General features: G+C 36.8%; 1 protein-coding gene across 18 annotated transcripts in view; it reads left to right on the top strand.

The window, feature by feature from the left end:
• SOX5 (SRY-box transcription factor 5) overlaps positions 1–22,050 on the top strand; it is a 1,099,609-nt gene that overhangs the window by 1,011,393 nt on the left and 66,166 nt on the right. For all 18 annotated transcript variants that reach the window (XM_043441163.1, XM_043441162.1, XM_043441157.1 and 15 more), the window contains one exon: positions 6,482–6,628. In XM_043441163.1, the coding sequence (XP_043297098.1) occupies positions 6,482–6,628 (147 nt within the window). The remainder of the gene's footprint in view (positions 1–6,481; positions 6,629–22,050) is intronic.

The raw sequence follows: 22,050 nt of genomic DNA, 5'->3' as shown, positions 1-22,050 counted from the left end.
ATCTTTTTTTTTTTTCCTTTTCATTTTCACAGCTGTTGCTTAAACTGTCATTCACATTACCACTACTAAATTTTGACAACCTCTGTAACTCTTGTCTTCTCTTGATTCTATTTTAAACCATCAAATAGATTGCTCTCAAGCTTTCAGTGGCTTTCTCTTGCCTACATATTAAGTTTAAACTATTTTGCTTATATTTCAGGATTTTCTGGAAGTTGAATTTAGCCTAAACCCAGAACTGTTTTGTTTTTCCCAAGGTTTGCACTCAGTTAGGTCCCTGTCCTGTCTACCACCCCTGTGCTCCCGCTTGCCATCCACATCCTGCTGTCTGTTCTCTCTGTGACAGTCTACTCATTCCTGCTCCGGGACCTGGCTTTAAATGGTGCGCAATCCCGCCTCTCTATTTATGCTCAGCTTAGCTACAGCTCTGTAATGGAAACACATCAGAAGGCACGGAGTCATTTCCTTTTTTTGGCATGCCTTTAACAGTGGCACACAGTTGCAGTATACTTACAGTCTCAATATTTTAGGTTTACTAGTGTTGACCTAGGGAAGAAACTATGTTTAGACATTTTCTGTATCCTCCTCTGTACCTAACACAGTCCAGAGTATGTAGTAGGAGGTTAGCATGTAAATGTTACTAGTTTCTTACTGGGTATAATTGCATGCATGCTCAGTCGCTCAGTCGTGTCCAATTCTTTGCAACTCTAGGAACTGCAGCCCGCCAAACTCCTCTGTCCATGGAATTTTCCAGGCAAGAATACTGGAGCAGAGTTGCCATTTCCTTGTCCAGGGGATCTTACTGATCCAGAGATCAAACCTCAATGCATCTCCTGCATTGGCAGATGGATTCTATACCACTGAGCCACTGGGAAGCCCACTTAGTATAGTAAACCCATGAATAATTATGACTTGTTATATATTGGTCAAGCGTTTTTTACCATGTGTTTTTCTGAGTGTTCTGTACACATTTTGTGATGCATTTCTCACAGTAACCATGTCAGGCCAGTTTTATTTATCCCTGAATTTGCAGATTAAGAAATTGTAGTTCAGAGTGGTCGCCCAAGATCACTAGCTTAGAGTTGGGATTAGAATTGTGGTTTGCCGTGGTGGCTCAGATGCTAAAGAATCTGCCTGCAATGCAGGAGACCTGGATTCCATCCCTGGATCCGGAAAATCCCTCAGAGAAGGAAATGGCAACCCACTCCAGTATTCTTGACTGGAGAATCCCATGGACAGAGGAGCCCGGCAGGCTACAGTCTATGAGGTTGCCGAGTCAGACACAACTAAGCGACTAACATTTGCCTTCCTTTTAACTCTCTCTCCAAAAGTAGAAATGGCCCTTGAGGAGGCTTAAAATGCTCAAGAGACAAAGATGTAATTTTAAGGAACAATTTGAGGCAAAAGTGAGACTTCCTTTTATGTATTGTCAGATATAGATAAACATATTTATGTGAGCACATGAACACCGACACCTTAAGTAACCAGTGAATAGATTCCAACCTAATTGTACATCATTGTCTCCATTAAGAAAGAAAATCATTGTCTGAAGTAGGTGTAGGGATAGTGGAAGGGAAAGGGAATAAGAATGCAGTATGTGAAGTATATAAAAAATAGAAAATCTAATGCTCTGTGGGATCAGGGAGTTTTAGAGATCAAACCAAATCCTTAACATATTTGTTTCCAGATAAGGGTCAAGTTATTCTTCAAGGTAAAAAAGTGTTTTTCTGTCAGTCTGGTTAACTTCATGACCTGAGTGTTCTCTTTAAGCTTCAGCTTTTTATGCTTAGAATCTCTCAGCTTCCTTCTGATGTTAAGAACGACTTAACTGTTTTTCATAAAAGTACACTTATTATAATACTCCTTATATTTAACTTCAGGTTTTGTCTGCTGTCCTTTAAAGAGAAACATGAGCCCATTTAAAAAAAACATTTTTATTTATATATAATTATGTGCATGAGTGCTCAGTCACTTCAGTCTTATCCAATTTTTTGGCTACCCCATGGAGCCTGCCAGGCTCCTCTGTTCATGGAATTCTCCAGGCAAGAATACTGGAGTGGGTGCCATTTCCTTCTCCAGGGGATATTCCCCACCCAGGGGCTGACCCTCTTCTCTTGCGGCTCCTTCACTGACAGGAGGAATCTTTACCACTGAACCACCAGGGAAGGCCATATATATATAATTTTATATGTATATATTAATAGTATGTAAATGAGATCTGTGGTTAAGGGAATGCTTGTTACTTCAGGTGGCTTTCAAGTCCCTGTAGATTCCGTGCCCCTCCCCTCTCAAGAAGATGAGCCAGTGATTCTGAGATTATATACCTCCTTCACCCCAGGTGGTGTGAGTGGTAAAGAATCTGACTGCCAATGTAGGAAATGCAAGAGACGTGAGTTCAGTCCCTGGGTTGGGACGATCATCTAGAGTAGGAAATAACAACCCACTACAATATTCTTTCCGGGAACATCCCAGGGACACAGAAGCCTGGCTGTCCGTGGGACACAGTCCATGGGATCGCAAAGAGTCAGACACAACTGAGCACACACACACAATACAATGGTACAGACACCTATCATCATGCTCAAGTCTGCTTGAATAAATGAGATAAAATACTAATCATCTCTTGACTTTCTTGTTTTATTATCAGTCAACACACCTATCTTAATGAATAAACAAATGGATGTAAGTTTTTGAAAAGTTGAATTAAAATTAGTCTCAGCAGCATTTTTTTTTTAAGTTGCCTACCCTTGATATATAACCAGGTATGAAAACCACTGTCAGTCTCTTGAAATCTACTGAAAAGTTATTTTAACTTGTGAATGGCCAAATTAGGTCCCAGCAGTATTAAAACTTCTGGTTTATTTATTTGTGCAAGCCCAATGTATATCAGATCCTGTAAGACTTGAGGCCTCTTTATATTTCTGTAATATATCATAAATTTAAGGAGCACATATTTGACACAAATTAAAATATGTTGGAAATGGATATTTCCTGTTTCCAAACCTTGTCAAACTAAGAAAATTAGATGTCTGTGGTGGGAAGTGTAATGATCTGGGAATAGTGGAAAGTTAATCACAATTGAGGAAACGTAGTTTTGTATATCTGCCCCTTGCGTAGCGAAAACCAACTATTAGAAAGGAGAGAATTCAGCATTGCTCCTTAATGTTAACCATACTGAGTGAGGAGTAAGCTTATGACTTTTTCATCATTAATTATTTTAAATCTCTGTATTTTGTAAAACAGCCAGTTTCCAGTACACTATTCTGATAAAAATATGTGTTTAATTGGGCTCGTGTATTTTAAAAATTTATCTTCTTTTCTACTCAGGAATTTTTAAGACAGTTTAACTCAGATAAACCTTAATAAATAAAACCGAAACATTGCATTTATTTGAATGAAGGAAGAACACATAAGGTTTTTTTTAATCCCAAGCATATACCATCTCCAAACTCAACTCATTCAAGTGTTTCAGTTATACTTGTATTTTTAATAATAGTTTTAATACTTCCTGGAAGTTTTGAATCTTTCTATAGTGATTGATGTTTAAACATTTAATCACCATTTATGAGTGATTAATCATCTATTTAATTAAATAATAGTCATTATTCTTTAAATACTCTGCAATAATTTTGTAATGATCAAATTTAAATTTTGAGTAACCAGTTTGTTCACAATTTTGTTTTTAGCTACAGAGGTTAAAATATCCCATGTCATTTTTGTAATTACTAAACAATCTTATATTTTTGTGTGTACTAAACCTGTAATATGTGTTGTGAACTTCTAGAAGTAATTGCCACTGTAATTTTAAAGATAAGGATACCATTTACAGTACAATGTGAAATTTGCAATATGTTTTATAATTAGCCAGCCAGTATTTTAAAATATGTATATTTTAAAATTCAGTACACTGGGAAACTTTTAATTTGTAAAGTGATATCCTGGGATATTGGTTATTTTCTTAACAGCTTCAAAACCAGTTCAGGATGATGACAGAAGAAATTAATTTCTGAATTGCAGAACTTAATACATAGGTTTTTAACATAAGTGTGGGAAATGAGTCATTTCTGATACTTTGAAAATGGTAAACTCCCAGTCATCATCAATTCAGTTCAGTCGCTCAGTCGTGTCCAACTCCTTGCGATCCCATGGACTGTAGCACACCAGGCCTCCCTGTCCATCACCAACTCCCAGAGTTTACTCAAACTCATGTCCGTTGCATCAGTGATGCCATTCAACCATCTCATCCTCTGCCGTCTTCAATCTTTTCCAGCATCAGGGTCTTTTCAAATAAGTCAGTCATCATATTTGACATCGTATCCTTTTACTTTTGAGGTAATCTATTAAAAAGTGAGAGTTGCTCAGTCATGTCCATCTCTTTGCTGCCCCATGGTCTATATAGAGTCCATGGAATTCTCTAGGCCAGAATACTGGAGTGGGTAGCCTTTCCCTTCTCCAGGGGATCTTCCCAACCAGGGATCGAACCCAGGTCTCCTACATTGCAGGCAAATATTTTACCAGCTGAGCCACAAGGGAAGACCAAGAACATTGGAGTGGGTAGCCTATCCTTTCTCCAGCAGATCTTCCCAACCCAGGTATTGAACCAGGGCCTCCTTCATTGCAGGCAGATTCTTTACCAACTGAGCTATCAGGGAAGTCCAGTCTATTAAAGCCTTATAAATTAAATCTTATTCTTTTTTCTGATTGGGATCAGAAATAACATAATTGCAATTCATGCAAAATAATGTGGGGGAGGAACAATCATTATTGATAGTATTAATATACTTCTCTGTAATTTCTTTTTTTGAGAATGTATTTTGCATTAGTTTACATAAAAAATAAGTCATGATTTTTAAAATGATTTTACTGTCCTGTTTTTGTTTAGACCAAAGTCGCTGGAAACTGTGAAAAAAATATAAATGTATTTAAATTTAAATAAATGCCAGTTCTCAGTTTTCATTATTTCATTTATAGAGAGACCCCACTTATCAGTCTCTGGTTTATCCTGAACAGTTTCAGTCTTTCATATTTCTTTCAGAGAAAAACCAAGATAATCCAGAGAACTATTTGACAGTACTCTTCCTTGAGAGCTTTTTCTTTAGCATCAAACTTTTTATTACAGAAGTTCTAGCTTGCATATTAAAAGCTATCCAAGAACTCTTAAGACAAGTGAGAAATGAGAAATTGTGTTGTATTTTATACATATATAGACATGTGTGTGTGTGTGTGTGTGTGTGTATACTTATTTACTGGACGCTTCCCTGCTGGCTCAGACAGTAAAGAATCTGCCTCCAGTGCAGGAGACAGGAGGCCAGTGCAGATCTGGGTCGAGAGGATCCACTGGAAGAAGAAATAGCAGCCCACTGCAGTATTCTTGCCTGGAGAATTCTATGGACAGAGGAGCCTGGCGGGCTACAGTTCATGGGGTTACAAAAAGTCAGAGATGACTGAGTGACTAATACACACATACTTATTTATTAATACTTATGTATGTATATATAGATAGTTGCTTCTTCAGTCAGATTTTTTAACTTTCACAAACTGCTATGTGGAGATGAAAGAGTGTTAACCACTACAATATTGTAAAGTAATTAGTCTCCAACTAATAAAAATAAATGAAAAAATAAATAAATAAACATTTGATGTGATTCCTGAATCGAAAGCAACCTCCTTGTTTAAAGATCCTACATGATATGGCTATAGTTTGCAAAATTTTCCCTTATTATTAAATTGATTTGTCAAAGAATTTTTGCTGGTTATTTCATAAGAAATATTATGTGATGGCTTAGTCAAAGAGTATGCATTTTAGATAGTCTTTCTTAAAACCCTAACCCTCAAGATTATCTCAGGTTTTGTCTATGTTTACATATCAGGAAGTAAAGTGGCATTCTGGCAAGCATCCAGTTAATTTTTATCAGTGGAGGTAGACTGACCAAATAATGTTCTTCAAATAGTCTCCTTCCATTCCCTTCCACTGGCTTTTTTGTATTTCTGCACAACTAATAATCAGAAAAAAAGTTGTGACAGCTGTCCATTTCAGCAAGTCAAAGAAGGGAAATATACAGGGTTTGAACCAATAAGAATACTAAGAACATTACTTGGAGTATGAAGCTACATTCTTTTGTAACACACCATGTAAAATTTAAAAGAGTGGGGGAAAAGTTATTAACGAAATAACATGATATACAGTACCTCCACTGATGTTGGTAAAGAGTAAATATGGATAATTGTTATTTCCTTTGAGTCCCTGGTTATACTGAAACTAAAATTCCTTATGTGTGATGTAAGTCATTTCCCCCCTGAGAAGTAAGTCATGAAAGTTGAAGTGACAGTGTCTATCTTTAAATATTCCAAGGCAGTAAAGAAAAATACCCATAGGAAAAATACCGCATCTTATTATAGGATTATAGGTACTTTCTGAGAGGTGCATTTATTCATGGCTGATAGTCCTTTTATTTTATTTTATTTTTCTCTCTCTCTCCTGTAGCAGTTATATGCTGCCCAGCTAGCTGCAATGCAGGTATCTCCAGGAGGAAAGCTCCCAGGCGTATCCCAAGGCAACCTCGGTGCTGCTGTATCTCCTACCAGCATTCACACAGACAAGAGCACAAACAGCCCACCACCCAAAAGCAAGGTACCCCTTTGAAGAAGCTACATATTTTGGCATTTAGAGTTTGCTTTTTGTTCGATGACATGTACTGAATACCTATTATGTGGCAGTAACTGGGCGAAAGGCTAAATCTTCAAGGAAACGATGGTTAGTAGAATCAGTAAGGACTGTGTCCCTATAAATTTACTCACAGAACATTTAGCCACTCATTTATTCAATGAACATGCATTGATAGCTGTAGTAGAAAATGTGAGTGATACAAATATTTAAAAGGTAATTGTGCTGTCACCAAAAATGTTATAGTCTGATAAAATAGATACCCATACTCTATGATATAAGGTCTTAGAAGGAGTTACAGGGAAAGAATGTTAAGTTATTAGGACAAAGATATTATTAATACCTTCAGTGAGGGACCTGCAAAGATTGTCCCAAAGGAGAACTGAAATAGACCTTAAATATGAATATGATTAGGGCATAGAGAAAATGTTTTATTTAAATATCAGTAACTGTTTATGTGATATAGTATAGGTACAATTTCAGACATATCATCCAGCCAATTATTCAGCCCATTAGAAAGATAATGCTAATGTTAAAGGTAAGAGTATTTAGAAATAGTTTTGTTTTTTGGGTAAAGAAAGCATTTCCTGAGAGAACCTCGAAAAGGATCAGGGGAGTTTCAAATAATTTGTTTCTTGGCTCAAAAGAAAGAAGCAGAAAAATTAATTTTAACTTCTTCGTGACTTTTAAGCTCTTACCTAGATGATAGTATATGAATATATTAAACTTCCTATGTAAAAATGTAAAAAGAGTATCCATGAAGGAATTTTCTCTGACTTGCTCAGGGAAATATTCACACATATTTTCTAACAGTTAGAAAATATTCAGTAGAAAACTTAACACAGTGAATTTACCCCCCGAAATAATGCTGTTGGTCTTTTGCTGAATTACCTAGAAAATTGCTTCTGCTCTTTATTTCAAGAATTCATCTTGAAATGTCTGAAAAATAATAGGATTAGAGTATTCACAACAATAGAAAAAATACACAGAGAAAAAAATTTAGAAATTTTTGAAAGAGAAAAAAAATCCTAGAATTTTTTAATCCTCCTCTAGTGCCCTGGCAGATGCTTTTCATAGTCAGTATATTAATCCAGAATAGAAATTGGGAACGAAAACTACTGGATTGGGAAAGTGTCCTCCAGCCTCCATCTTCCCAAATCCCCCAAGTCTGTTTTTTTATACTAATAGATAAATACATTGGGAATAATAACTCACCCTGGACAAGGACCTTAGACATGATTCACTAGCAACATGTACAAAGATAGAGTGGAAAATTATGTACTTGATACTGTGATGTTAGGAAATATGAATGAGCCACTTTTATGAGCTTTTTCAGCTGTGTAATGGACCTTCCATGATCTGTGCTTGAGGTATACTTGAGGCGTGATGTGCTTTTCTATATAATCACAGCAGAACATGTTTTTAAAACTTGGTAATAATGGTGACATTTATTAAATATAATTTAATTTTAAAGCAGTGATATTTTGGTGTCTCCATGGATAGTAGTTTCAATGTATTCCATGTACAGGCTCAATTCAGTTAGGGAGTTCAGTCACTTAGTCGTGTCCAACTCTTTACGACGCCATGGACTGCAGCATGCCAGGCATCCCTGTCCATCAGCAACTCCTGGAGCTTACTCAAACTCATGGCCATTGAGTCGGTGATGCCAGCCAACAATCTCATCCTCTGTCTTCCCTTTCTCCTCCTGCATTCAATCTTTCCCAGCCTTGGGTCTTTTCAAATGAGTTGGTTCTTTGCATTAGGTGGCCAAAGTATTGGAGTTTCAGCTTCAACATCAATCCTTCCAATGAACATCCAGGACTGATCTCTTTTAGGATGGGCTGGTTGGAACTCCTTCCAGTCCAAGGGACTCTCAAGAGTCTTCTCCAACACCACAATTCAAAAGCATCAATTCTTCAGCATTCAGATTTCTTTATAGTCCAACTCTCACATCCATACGTGACTACTGGAAAAACCATAGTTTGACTAGATGGACCTTTGTTGGCAAAGTAATGTCTCTGCTTTTTAATATGCTTTATAGGTTGGTCATAATTTTTCTTCCAAGGAGCAAGCGTCTTTTTAATTTCATTACTGCAGTAACCATCTGCAGTGATTTTGGAGCCCAATAAAATAAAGTCAGCCACTGTTTCCCCATTTATTTGCCATGAATTGATGGGCCCAGATGCCATGATCTTAGTTTTCTGAATGTTGAGTTTTAAGCCAATTCTCACCCTCCTTGATCACTTTTATCAAGAGGCTCTTTAGTTTTTCTTCACTTTCTGCCATAAGGGTGCTATCATCTGCATATCTGAGGTTATTGATGTTTCTCCTGGCAGTCTTGATTCCAGCTTGTGCTTCCTCCAGCCCAGCATTTCTCATGATGTACTCTGCATATAGGTTAAATAAGCAGGGTGACAATATGCAGCCTTGACATACTCCTTTCCTGATTTGAAACCAGTCTGTTGTTCCATGTCCAGTTCTAACTGTTGTTTTGACCCGCATACAGTTTTCTCAGGAGGCAGGTCAGGTGGTGTGGTATTCCCATCTCTTGAACAGTTTTCCACAGTTTATTGTGATCCACACAGTCAAAGGCTTTGTTATAGCCAATAAAGCAGAAATAGATGTTTTTCTGGAACTCTCTTGCTTTTTCGATGATCCAGCAGATGTTGGCAATTTGATCTCTGATCCCCCTGCCTTTTCTAAATCCAGCTTGATCGTCTGAAAGTTCACGGTTCACATACTGTTGAAGCCTCACTTGGAGAATTTTGAGCATTGTTTTGCTAGTGTGTGAGGTGAGTGCAATTGTGCGGTAGTTTGAGCATTCTTTGGCGTTGCCTTTCTTTGGGAATAGAGTGAAAACGGACCTTTTCCAGTCCTGTGGCCACTGCTGAGTTTTCCAAATTTGCTGGCATATTGAGTGCAGCACTTTCACAACGTCATCTTTTAGGATTTGAAATAGCTCAACTGGAATTCCATCACCTCCACTAGCTTTGTTCGTAGTGATGCTTCCTAAGGCCCACTTGACTTCGCATTCCAGGATATCTGGCTCTAGGTCAGTGACCACACCATCATAATCATCTGGGTCATGAATATCTTTTTTTGAATAGTTCTGTGTATTCTTGCCACCTCTTCTTACTATATTCTGCTTATATTAGCTCCATACCATTTCTGTCCTTTATTGTGCCCATCTTTGCATGAAATGTTCCCTCAGTATCTCTGATTTTCTTGAAGAGATCTCTAGTCTTTTCCATTCTATTGTTTCCTCTATTTCTTTGCACTGATCACTGAGGAAGGCTTTCTTATCTCTCCTTGCTATTCTTTGGAACTCTGCATTCAAATGGGTATTATCTTTCCTTTTCTCTTTTACTTTTTGCTTTTCTTTTCACAGCTATTTGTAAGGCCTCCTCAGACAACCATTTTGCCTTTTTACATTTCTTTTTCTTAGTGATGGTCTTGATTCCTGTGTCCTGTTCAATGTAACAAACCTCCGTCCATAGTTCTTCAGGCACTCTGACTATCAGATCTAACCCCTTAAATCTATTTGTCATTCCCACTGTATAATTGTAAGGGATGTGATTTAGGTCATACCAGAATGGTCTAGTGGTTTTCCCTACTTTCTCAATTTAAGTCTGAATTTGGCAATAGGGAGTTCATAATCTGAGCCACAGTCAGCTCCTGGTCTTATTTTTGCTGACTGTATAGAGCTTCTCCATCTTTGGCTTCAAAGAATATAATCAACAGAAAATTGGATTAAAGATTTACTGAGCACCAAAGAATTGATGCTTTTGAACTGTGGTGTTGGAGAAGACTCTTGAGAGTCCCTTGGACTGCAAGGAGATCCAACCAGTCCATACTAAGGAGATCAGTCCTAGGTTTTCATTGGAAGGACTGATGTTGAAGCTGAAACTCCAATACTTTGGCCACTTGATGCAAAGAGCTGACTCATTTGAAAAGACCCTGATGCTGGGAAAGATTGAGGGCAGGAGGAAAAGGGGACGACAGAGGATGAGATGGTTGGATGGCATCACCGACTCAATGGACATGAGTTTGGGTGGACTCCGGGAGTTGTTGATGTACAGGGAGGCCTGGCGTGCTGAGGTTCATGGGGTCACAAAGAGTCGGACACGACTGAGAGACTGAACTGAACTGAGCGTGGCCCCGCCCATCAGAACAAGACCCAGCTTTCCCCTCAGTCAGTCTCTCCCATCAGGAAGCTTCCGTAAGCCTCTTATCCTTCTCCATCAGAGGACAGACAGAATGAAAACCACAATCACAGTAAACTAACCAGTCTGATCACATGGACCACACCTTGTCTAACTTGGTGAAACTATGAGTCATGCCACAAAGGGCTACTCAAGACAGATGGGTCATGGTAGAGAGTTTTGACAAAACATGGTCCACTGGAGAAGGGAACTGCAAACCACTTCAGTATTCTTGACTTGAGAGCCCTATGAACAGTATGAAAAGGCAAAATGATGGGACACTGAAAGATGAACTCCCCAGGTCAGTAGGTACCCAATATGCTACTGGAGATCAGTGGAGAAATAACTCCAGAAAGAATGAAGGGATGGAGTCAAAGCAAAAACAATACCCAGTTGTGGATGTGACTGGTGATGGAAGTAAAGTCTAGTGCTGTAAAGAGCAATATTGCATAAGAACCTAGAATGTTAGGTCCATCAATCAAGGCAAATTGGAAGTGGACAGACAGGAGATGGCAAGACTGAACATCAACATTTTAGGAATCAGCTCACTAAAATGGACTGGAAAGGGTGAATTTAACTCAGATGACCATTATATCTACTACCGTGGGCAAGAATCCCTTAGAAGAAATGGAGTAGCCCTCATAGTCAACAAAGGAGCCTGAAATGCTGTACTTGGATGCAATCTCAAAAATTACAGAATTATATCCGTTTGTTTCCAAGACAAACCATTCGATATCACAGTAATCCAAGTCTACGCCCCAACCAGTAATGCTTAAAAAGCTGAATTTGAACGGTTCTGTGAAGATCTACAAGACATTCTAGAACTAACACACAAAAAAGATGTCCTTTTCATTACAGGGGACTGGAATGCAAAAGTAGGAAGTCAAGAAATATCTGGAGTAACAGGCAAATTTGGACTTGGAGTACAGAATGAAGCAGGGCAAAGGCTAATAGAGTTTTGCCAGGAGAACGCACTGGTCATAGCAAACACCCTCTTCCAACAACACAAGAGAAGGCTCTACACATATACAGGCTAACACTGAGAAAAATAAATATCTGTAGCAGCATAGTCATTGTCACACACAAATAACTCTGAGGTATTATTCTAGATTTTTCCCCCATGATTTATTAATGTGATTTCACATCATGGTTCATAATGATGCTTTTCATTGGGGCATTTCATTTTATCACTTTAGAGTACATGGTTCACTTGTAAAGAACTGATGGGTTTTTCTTGGCCACTAGGTAACTTTTTATCATTGATACTGAGTGTTGTGTGCTCATTCATGTCCAACTCTTTGTGACCCCATGGACTGTAGCCCACCAAATATCTTCTCCTCAAATCTCTAAATAGAATAATCGTGAAGTTTTTAATGACAGTCAGCCTCATTTGTTTATGCATGTATTTATTTACTCATTCATTTATTCATTCATTCAAAAATTTATTGAGCAGTTGCTGTGACACTTCCTTAGGTAAACCATGCCAAATATAAAAGTGACATAAAGCTTGCCAAGATGAAGGCACTGTTTTATGAGGTATATGGTTTCAGACATTCATAGAACTCCACAGATTGGATGCGAAGTTTGATTGTTCCAGTAATGTTAGAATTCTGCCATATTGTACAGCTTCAAGTACCTCCCTTTATTTAGTGCTACTGAAAAAGTGGATTGTGTTTCTATAGCTATGATTATATACTGTTTAAAAAATATATTTATACTTTGTCACTAAATTTCACTTCTGGAAAATTAGTCTTCATGAATTTTCTATCATATAAAGTTTAAGAAAGCAGCTGAAGTTGTATTTCTTACCACTTGCAATTATTTTAAAGTACATAAAAATTTTAACCCAGGAGAAAGTGCCTCTTTTTAAATAACAACCACAATTTAATAAAAATATGTCTGTTCTTTGCTCAGTTTCCTCTAGTATACCTGTTTACACCCATTATTATTGTCAGAAAAGATGTCTTAAATATGCTTGTGTTTTAGCTCAGCAGTAAAGTTTAGTGGGTTAAAAATTGCCAGAGCAATAAGTATTACTATTGTCATTTAAATGAAGAACATGACTAAAAAAATACAACCAACAATAAATAAAGAGGATGCATTTCAATACATGAATTCTGTTTCTTAGAGACTGGAATTGACATTTATACCTAGCATAATAAACATTTTGCCTTCACAGAGCCGTTTCGCTTTAATATAACAGTTATCATTTATTACTACATATAAATATATTTTGAAACAGTCAATCCTGAGTGTCCGGAGGGCATTTTCTGTGTGTTTTATTGGTGGATTTTCACATGTGTCTTATTGTAAAATTGAATTATTTTACTAAATAGCTTTGTGTTATCTGCCTTCCTACCTGGCATAAAGCAGACATAAAGCTTTTATTGTTTGGAACAATGGAATCATAAGCCTCATCCAGGTGATGATGTAAGGAAAATAGTCTTATTGGCAGCTGTCAAAAATCAACCGCGTGCTATGGGTTTGCTTCCCTGCCCTTCTTCCTAGGTGTGCCTTTGACTCACAACTCCAGAGAAGGACACAAACAAAACTTATTTGCAATTTGCAAAAAAAAATGGAAGGGGGGAATCAAAAGGAAGGGGCTCCAAAAGGCTGTAAAATTGTGCAGCGTGAGTCCTCTGATGCATGCTGTTTTCAATCTGCTGTGCGCCAGTTGGAGGCTTGGGGAGTGTGTGCGTGCGCGAGAAAGGATAATGCTGAGAAATGATAGAGTGGCTGTGACCTCCAAGCTCAGCCTGGAAATCCAAGACATTGATTTCACTTAGCATTCCTGCTGAGAAATCTGGCGGAGTTCAGTTGTAATAAAAGAACAAGATTCTGTTCTAATGGTAATGGCGTATGACAGACATATCACTTTGTCTGTCCTCAGCACCAGAGAGAGGAGAATTGGAGAAAGGTCACCTGACCTTCCTGGGGTGTTGTACCAGTGCTGTGCTAAGCTTTGAACTGCCGCCTAGGAACATAATTATTTATAATATTAAATGATAAAGAAACCTTTAGAGGACTCACAGTGACCCTTTAGAAACTGCGAGCAGGAAGTGTATCCCGTAAATGTGAAAACACGAAAAGAAATCTGCTCTCTTCAAACACTGCATTGGAAAACTTGCATAGCATTGCTGGTTGAGTTATATGTCTTTAAACTTACTATTTGGAACTGTTTTCATTAATGCCTGACATACTGTCATTGCTTCACGTTTCCTTATTATTTTATGCCTTGATTTTATTATTCACAAAGACGAGATTCTTTTTTTTCATAATATATTTTGCCAAACATTGAAAAATTAAGGTCTTCGGCAGGTTTTTAAAATTTCTCAGATGTTACATCTTTCTTAAAACATTTGTCTCTTTAGCACTCATTTAATTTTTTTCTTCCTGGATCCTATTCCAAGACTAATTTTTTTATATTTAGTTCTTCAGAGATATTCTCTTAGCTCATGTGTATCCTCCCAGCTGAGTCTATAGCTAAATATTGGTTTAAAAAAACAACATCGAAAGTATGAACTCTTGAACTTGTATATATGAGAGATCCCGTTTAAAGAAAATTTTAGAAATAATTCTGTTTCTCATATTCAGGAAAATTATTTAGTCATAGTATTGTTTAGCACTATTGGTCCATTGCTGCTCTAAATCTGCTTATATTCCTCAACAAATGTTTAAACTAATTTGTTTATAATTTAGCGTTCTGCCACTGAATAGGTAAAATTTATTCAGTGCATTTTTGTCATGTATTTTGTGCCACATATTTATTTGTTTTAATGGTTTTCTGCATTGTTTGCTGCAGTTTTTTAGGAAACCTAGATAGCCTTTCTTTTGTGATAGTAATCGATCTCTTGATAATATTTGTTTGGTAAAAATAAATTATTTCTTTTAAAAATAGCAGAATCAATACCAGCCTTAAAATAGTTATCAAAGGATGAAAAGTATTTTTAGCTGCTTTCACATGCAACTCACACAATTGTTGGTAATGAATAAGCTTGCAATTTCCACGTTAGCGAGAAATCCTCCTATGTTATAGCTATGCTAACCATCTGAACTTCACATTTTAAGTGTTTTGCTATTGCAGAAGTAGCCACCTCTTGGGAAAAATTTAAGTGCATCTTGTAAATACTATGAAATGTCTCTTGGTGCTTGATGAAAACTTATATGTTGCCTGCAGCTAACCAAGAGTAGTTAGTTTGAAAAGCTGATGACAAGAGAGAATTCCTGGGTGCTTTTCTTTTAGCCTTGCTCTGACCCTAGTCATACCCCTGGTCACAGTTGTGTCCCTGTCAATGACAAGAGCTCATAGATTGTCCAAATCAATTTTTTTTTGTTCTTTTCAAATACTTCTGGCAGTGCTGTTCCCATTTGCTCAGCAGTAGCACCTGGGAGTCATGTCAGGGAGAAGAAATGTTTTTCCAACAACCAGAAAAGGCCGTAGCCAGCTGACCAGACACAATCAGATCCTTTCAGGGGCAATATCCTTATACAGATTGCTTCAGATTCTGAAGTAAGAAGTAGTGCTACATTTTTATCTTATCCTCTTTCACAGACACCAAAATGAAGATCTTTTCTGGTTTGGTAGCCAGGTACTTATGTTAGTAATGTCAGGAGGGCCATGACTGCTCTTAGAGCACTTAGTTTTTGCTGTAATGGTACCAATCACATAATTGCATGCTATCAAGTAAGCATTTTATCAGTACACACTGATCTACAGGGTAGAATTTTGTAGCACTTCAATACTATGAGTCACAAACTGTGGTACACATACACACAACATTACTTAGCAGTATATGCTGGCTATGAGAAATCAGAGGATAATCATGATTCATCTTAACTGAAAATTCTAATAGAAGATTTGGAAATGAAGTTCATTTTGCTAACTTTGAGTCAGTGTTGTATAACGCCAGTTGGGGGAAAGGTTGACTGCAAAAGTGACATACAGTCTAACTACATCTAAGTCAAACCACCACCACACTAATGATGAAAACACTATTTTTAATATTTGACAAAAACATCCTTTCAAGATAAAGCAAAAGACATCAAAGAGATTTCATAACTTTGAAATCTACCAGGAAGTACTGAGGCCTCCACAGTAGTATTTCCATTGTGAAAACTCCAGAAAGCAATGCTCAGTATAATCATAACTTCAGTTAATATTTTTACATTTTATCTGGACATGAAGACTTTTTAGTAGCAGTAGCTGCCAAAGATATAATTTCAAATATGTGAAAAATCATAGAATACTGCCATTTGACTTACTGTTTCCAGGTCAAGATCTCAAAGAATCATTACTTACTATGCAGGGCTAGAACTGGCTTCCAAATACAGTTATTTCTAAGTAACCCACAGTACTTAAATAGCACTAATCAAAGAGGCGCTTCCATTTATCTATATGCATGCTCAGTCATTTCAGTCATGTCTGACTTTTTGCAACCCTATGGATTGTAGCCTGCCAGGCTCCTCTGTCCTTGGGATTCTCCAGGCAAGAATACTGGAGTGGGTTGCCATGCCCTCCTGCAGGGGATATTCCCAACCCAGGGATCAAACCTGGGTCTCTTGTATTGCAGGCGGGTTCTTTTCTGCTGAGCCACTGTGGAAGCCCAGTTATCTATATACGTAAGATCAAATATAAAACCACTGATTCCTCCTGAAACTGCTAGACCTGCTACTTTGGTAGATTTCATTTCTCCTGAAACTTCAGAACAGAACTGGAATGTTAGCCTCAGCTAATTATAACCACATTTAAATTGGCCATTTTCTATTCTTATGCTTTAAACACTGTCTGGCATATCAATTAAATGCTAGAATCTAACACCTTGCTCCATACAGCTGCTTTGTGCTTTGTTGGGTAGTTATTGAACACCTGCTCCTTCCCCCATATCTCAGTATCTATGAAATAGCAATTTTATGAGCCTTTGAGATGTGCTATGGATGTGTCACACTCAAGAGGTGAGTTCATTTGAGAGGAATCACCCCATAGAGTTAAACTGTAAATGTAACATTATCATTATTATCATCACTTCCTGGGTGGGACGTATTTATAGTGGGTCTAACATAGTCACCCTGTCATTTTAAATAAAATAGTTTTCTTCTTGTGGCCCCTTGTTGCTAAACTGGAATATATTAAATGAAGTGTTATCAGCAGAACCCCTGTGATCAGCCTCCTCCTTTCCTTTTCATCTGTATTCAGTTGACAGGAATCTCAAACAGCTAGGTACTTAGAGGCTGTTCTGAGCGCTGTGGTATTAAATGTCCAAGTAGGTCATTTGGTGATATATTCTTATGACTCAGAAGCAGGGGGCGGGGGGCACTCACATGTGTAACATACAAATTATAAAACAAAGAGACAGAGTAGTTACAATGCTGACATTTTTTTTAAAGGCAAAATATACAGAGGGATTTAGGTAATGTCCTTTGAATTCAACTGGCCTGGCCTGTGTTCCCCAGTATACCGATTCTGTTTTGACAGGACCTTGTCTGGAACACAGCAACCGGCTCTCATGAGCCTCGTCAAAGCTTTTCAATAAGGCAAACCATGGGAGAGGCAAGAGGATGTTGAGCATGTGTGGACATAGGAAGATCCACAGAATCACAGTTTTTAGGTGGAAGTTGCCCTCTAAAATAGATCCAACCCAGTGCAGATTCATCATCCAAAAAGCTAAAGGTTGAAAGCATTTTAATGTTAGAAGCAGGCAGTCAAAACCTAAATATACAGGGAAGAAAAAGAGAACAACGTGAAAGGATGTCCCTGTAATGGGTGGTGTCTAGTACAACGTCAATAAACATCAATACGTCAGACTGAGAAAGTGAAAGTGCTACTTCTGTAGTTATCTTTCCTTTTAGGGAATCATTTATAATTTGGGCTTCCTAAAACTTTCTTCAAATCAGTTAAAATCCTTTCTTTTCTACCCTAAATTATTGATCAGTACTTCATTTGAGCTCTTGATTATTGACCCCTTTTCATCCCTTTAGCCTGACCTGTCCTCTAAAAGTTTGAATAGAGAATTGAGAAGTAAAGCTGTGGAGGACTACCATAAACCTCAGATTTGATTCATTTGCATTCCTTCTACTTACTCATTCTTTCCTATTGGCAGAATAGGAAGAATTTTGGTAGTCTGTTTAACACAGATGCCCCAAAGTAGGGATTTGTTTTCTACATGGCAACAAATATTTAGTCTTATTTAGATTGATGGAAAATAGAGTATATACATATTTTTTTGTTAAATTTTATTAACAGGTTTTTCTCTAGAGAGAATAAAACATTCTCTAGAGAGAATAAAAAATAACATTTTTGAATATTATAAAATAGATCGTAGAAAGAAAACAATACAGTTATTAAACAGATGTAAATGTAGAAATCAACAAAATAAAGAGATACAACCTTCTAAACTAAAGGCAGACAAGTTCAAAACCCAAAGTATGCAAAGTTGTCTTTATTTAACAAAGGGCATCGATGTTTTATTTATAGAATGAGGGAAGCTTAAGTAAGAAGGAAGTTCAGAAAGTATCCAGTCCAGCATACAATAACTCAGTCTCAACGTCACTTTCCCTCTGTCTCGTCTGTCCCTGTGACAGCGGGAGTCCGCCACGCCAGGAGGTAGTGTTATTTTATTCAGGGTAACTCTTAACGTCAAAATATTCTTATTGAAGTAGAACTTTAATCAGCTTTCCAGGATTTCAAATTATGCTCTCACTGAATGACAATTGTATTTGTTAATAAAGTAACAGAAAACCCAATCCAAGCTGGATTAAGCAAAAAGGTAATGTATTCACATTAAAAAAAAAAAGTTATGCTGACTTTAGGTATGGTTTAATTAGGAGCCCAAACACTTGGAAATGTTTTCCAGCCATTAGCTCTGTTCTTTTCTCATTCTTCAAAGCTCTGTCCCCTTTTAGTGTTCTGTAGCACCCTATGCTTACATCTACTACTCATTGATTCAACAAATACTAGTTTACGCCTGTCATGTGCCAAGTTCAGTTCAAGGCAGAGCTATAGCTACTACAGCTATGAACAGGACAGTTTGTCTTCTTAAGATTTTTCAGTTGAATGGGATGTGATAAGCTGTGAGCAATTAAACAGATAATTTCATATACTGGTAAGTGCTGTGAAGAAAATAAAACATGGTAAAAAAAAAAAGTGCCAAGGGACAGCAAGGTGATCTCCTTGAGACACAGCTTATGGGGAAGTCTTCTCTGAGACCTAAACCATGAGAAGGAGAGTACCTACAAAGGTCTGGGGGGAAAGATATTCCAAACAGGAGGAAGAGCAATTTAAGGGACCCTAATATATGAGTGAGGTTGACAAATTCATGGTTTAGAAAATAGGCTGGGGTAGTTTCCAGCGGGGCACTAGTGGTAAAGAATCCACCTGCCAATGCAGGAGATTCAGGAGATGCAGGTTCAGTCCTTGGGTTGGGAAGATCCCCTGGAGAAGGAAATGGCAACCCACTCCAGTATTCTTGCCTGGAGAATCCCATGGACAGAAGAGCCTAGCGGGCTACAGTCCATACGATCGCAAAGAGTCAGATAAGTCCAAGCAACTAACACCTTCACTTTTCACTTTCTTTTTCATACTAGTGCTCAGTAGAGTTTTAGAATTGTAATTTTACTTAATGTCTTTTGAATAGGTTAACAAGTCACATAAGAAAACAGACCCTAATTTCTAATCAGATTTTTACTTTTGACATTTGCTTTTTAAATTTTGATTTTTACCCCAAACTTTATAACCCAGTGTGGTTTCGATGATCTGCCAAGTGCAACAGACTTTTAGCTCTCTTTTTAAAAAGTCAGTGAAAAATGTACTATAGTTTTAAAACAATTACAACAGGGTAGTTTTTAAATTATGAATAGCATTATTTTCATCATTGAAATAAACTTGCAGTCTCCTGATTGAGGGTTTTTGAGAGGACAGCATTCTTTCAAAATCTCTCTCTCTCTCTCTCTCTATATATATATATATATATTTGCCTTTCTTCCTTCTTCCCCTCTCTCTCTTCCCCTCCTCCCTTCTCCCTTTCTCCAGCTATAGCTTTATAAAAGTCACAATTTTTGTCATATAAACATGCAGTGCCACCCACTTAACAACAGCTTTTGTAAAGTTTATGTAGAACTTCTATAAATAATGCGATTATTTTGTTGTTAAAAATCATTAAATGACCTATTTAAGCATGTGCATTCATGATGCACTTAAAATCCTATGTTTTACTAATACTGAGTTTACATACAATGTTCTAATGTATCTATTTTATTATATTATATTCCATAAAGTAAGATTCCTTTTTAATTATACTTCTTTTCACATTTTCTCAGGCACATACAATATGGTAGTGGTATTGAACAAAGTTAACTTAAGGAGAAACAGGGACTATTTTAATCCAAAATATAAAAAATTATAAAATAGTGGATTTCTCCATCATCTTTCTTATAGTTTCTCATTTCTTCTAATAATCAACTAAAGAACACAGTCATTCTTAATTATAGTTTTTTGAATAAAGACAAGAAAAAATGTGTAACTTGACTAGTATTAAGTGTGGGGAAAAAATACCTTCATCAGATGCACAGTGAATAGTATAATTCACACTATGAATTATTGTCTAGAGTCTGCTTAATATAATCAAAGGAGTTTGCAAGCATACAGTCCATATCTCACATATCTTTGTTTGAGACAGAGGGAATACAGAATAGGATTCAAAATATAAAACAGCTCTCTTTTTTTTTTTTTGAAATGGGAAATAATCTTTTAATTATTTTACCTGAAAATATATTTGAAATTTTTTTCTATAGTGAAATAAGAATTTTGCTCATGAAAATTTTACTCAGAAATATTACATTTGAAAAGTACATTCTTAATGGCTCAGAATATTGAACATTCCTAAGAACTTGTTTAACAAAATGCTGCTTGGAAAGCAGCATGCCTAAAAATGCAAGTGAAGTATGAAAAGCTGGCAATTTTCCTTAACCTGAATCATGTCCTAATGTGTCCTCAGGTTCTCGTGGGAAGAATGTACCCATTTCTTAGTCCTGGATCTCCTTGTAGATAATATAATTAGATGCTTCTTAGAATTCTACCTCCACCTTCCCCCACCCTGGCCCCACCGTGTGCTTGAGGACTTACAATTGCAATGTCCCACAACTTTCAGCTCTTGTACTTGCAACTATAGATTAGATGAAAACATTGGGTTGAGTTTCTAAGAACCCAGACATTCATCCTTTATGATTTTGGTTTTTTCAAAAGAATAAGGATTAGATCTCTAAATTTCAAGAAAATGAAGATCAGAATTCTCATTTTAGATTTTATTTTACCAAGTAATATGAAAGAAAAAAATGTATACTTAAATTTTAAAAAATACATGTTCCCCAAAATTGTTTATGAATAACAGAAAAGACTAAAAGCCTTACATTTTCATAAAACCACAAAATATTTTTATTAAAGCTCTGTTAGAGATGTTTGCAAGACCAATTATCAATGAGATTCTGTATGAGACTTTCATTTAAATTGAATCTCCCAATAGCCAAAAAGTCTTATTTTTTCTATTTTAGTGTATAATCAGAACTGTTATGGTTTGTTGTACAATTTTGATGATTTCTGGCAGTGTAGAGGTTTGGTAAATAGGAGAAAAAGAAATGGAGACTAAAAATAGAAAGGATGAAATACTGCAAAAAAAAAAATTGTCTTGTGGTATTTCCAGTAATACTTAACATAAGGAAAAAAATTTGTTTTGTGAAGTATGTACAAAAGCATTATGACAGCAGTAGGAATGTCCTTAAATAGGTACAGATTTTTATTTTCTGTACTTCCCCATGCAACTCTTTTGAGGATCAGAGTTTCATTTTAAGTCTGCAGGAGCTCAACAGTCAGGTCAATCCTATATAAATACAGGGCAGGACAAAAATTTTGGGTCAAGCGATGGAATTTTTAGTGCCAGTTTTCATGCAAATAGTGCTGTCATTTATCTAAAAAAATGATAGTTCTCATTCAGTTTTAAGAGAACCTCTGGGTAATTTTTGTTTGATTTGATTTTGCTTGTCTTTTTCTATTAGCATACATACGAATTGCAGTGAGCTTAAATTCTGATCTGTTATACCTGGGACTGTAATTCACGGACTTGCAACAAACTAAGTGAAGGAAATATCAATTCCATAAGATTAATTGTTTTAGAAACACTCTCTTTACCCATTGAGTTT

This window comes from Cervus canadensis, chromosome 21, assembly GCF_019320065.1.
Source record: "Cervus canadensis isolate Bull #8, Minnesota chromosome 21, ASM1932006v1, whole genome shotgun sequence".
Taxonomy (NCBI): Eukaryota; Metazoa; Chordata; class Mammalia; order Artiodactyla; family Cervidae; genus Cervus; species Cervus canadensis.
The sequence above is the reverse complement of the archived record's forward strand: the minus strand, read 5'-3'. Positions and strand labels throughout refer to the sequence as shown.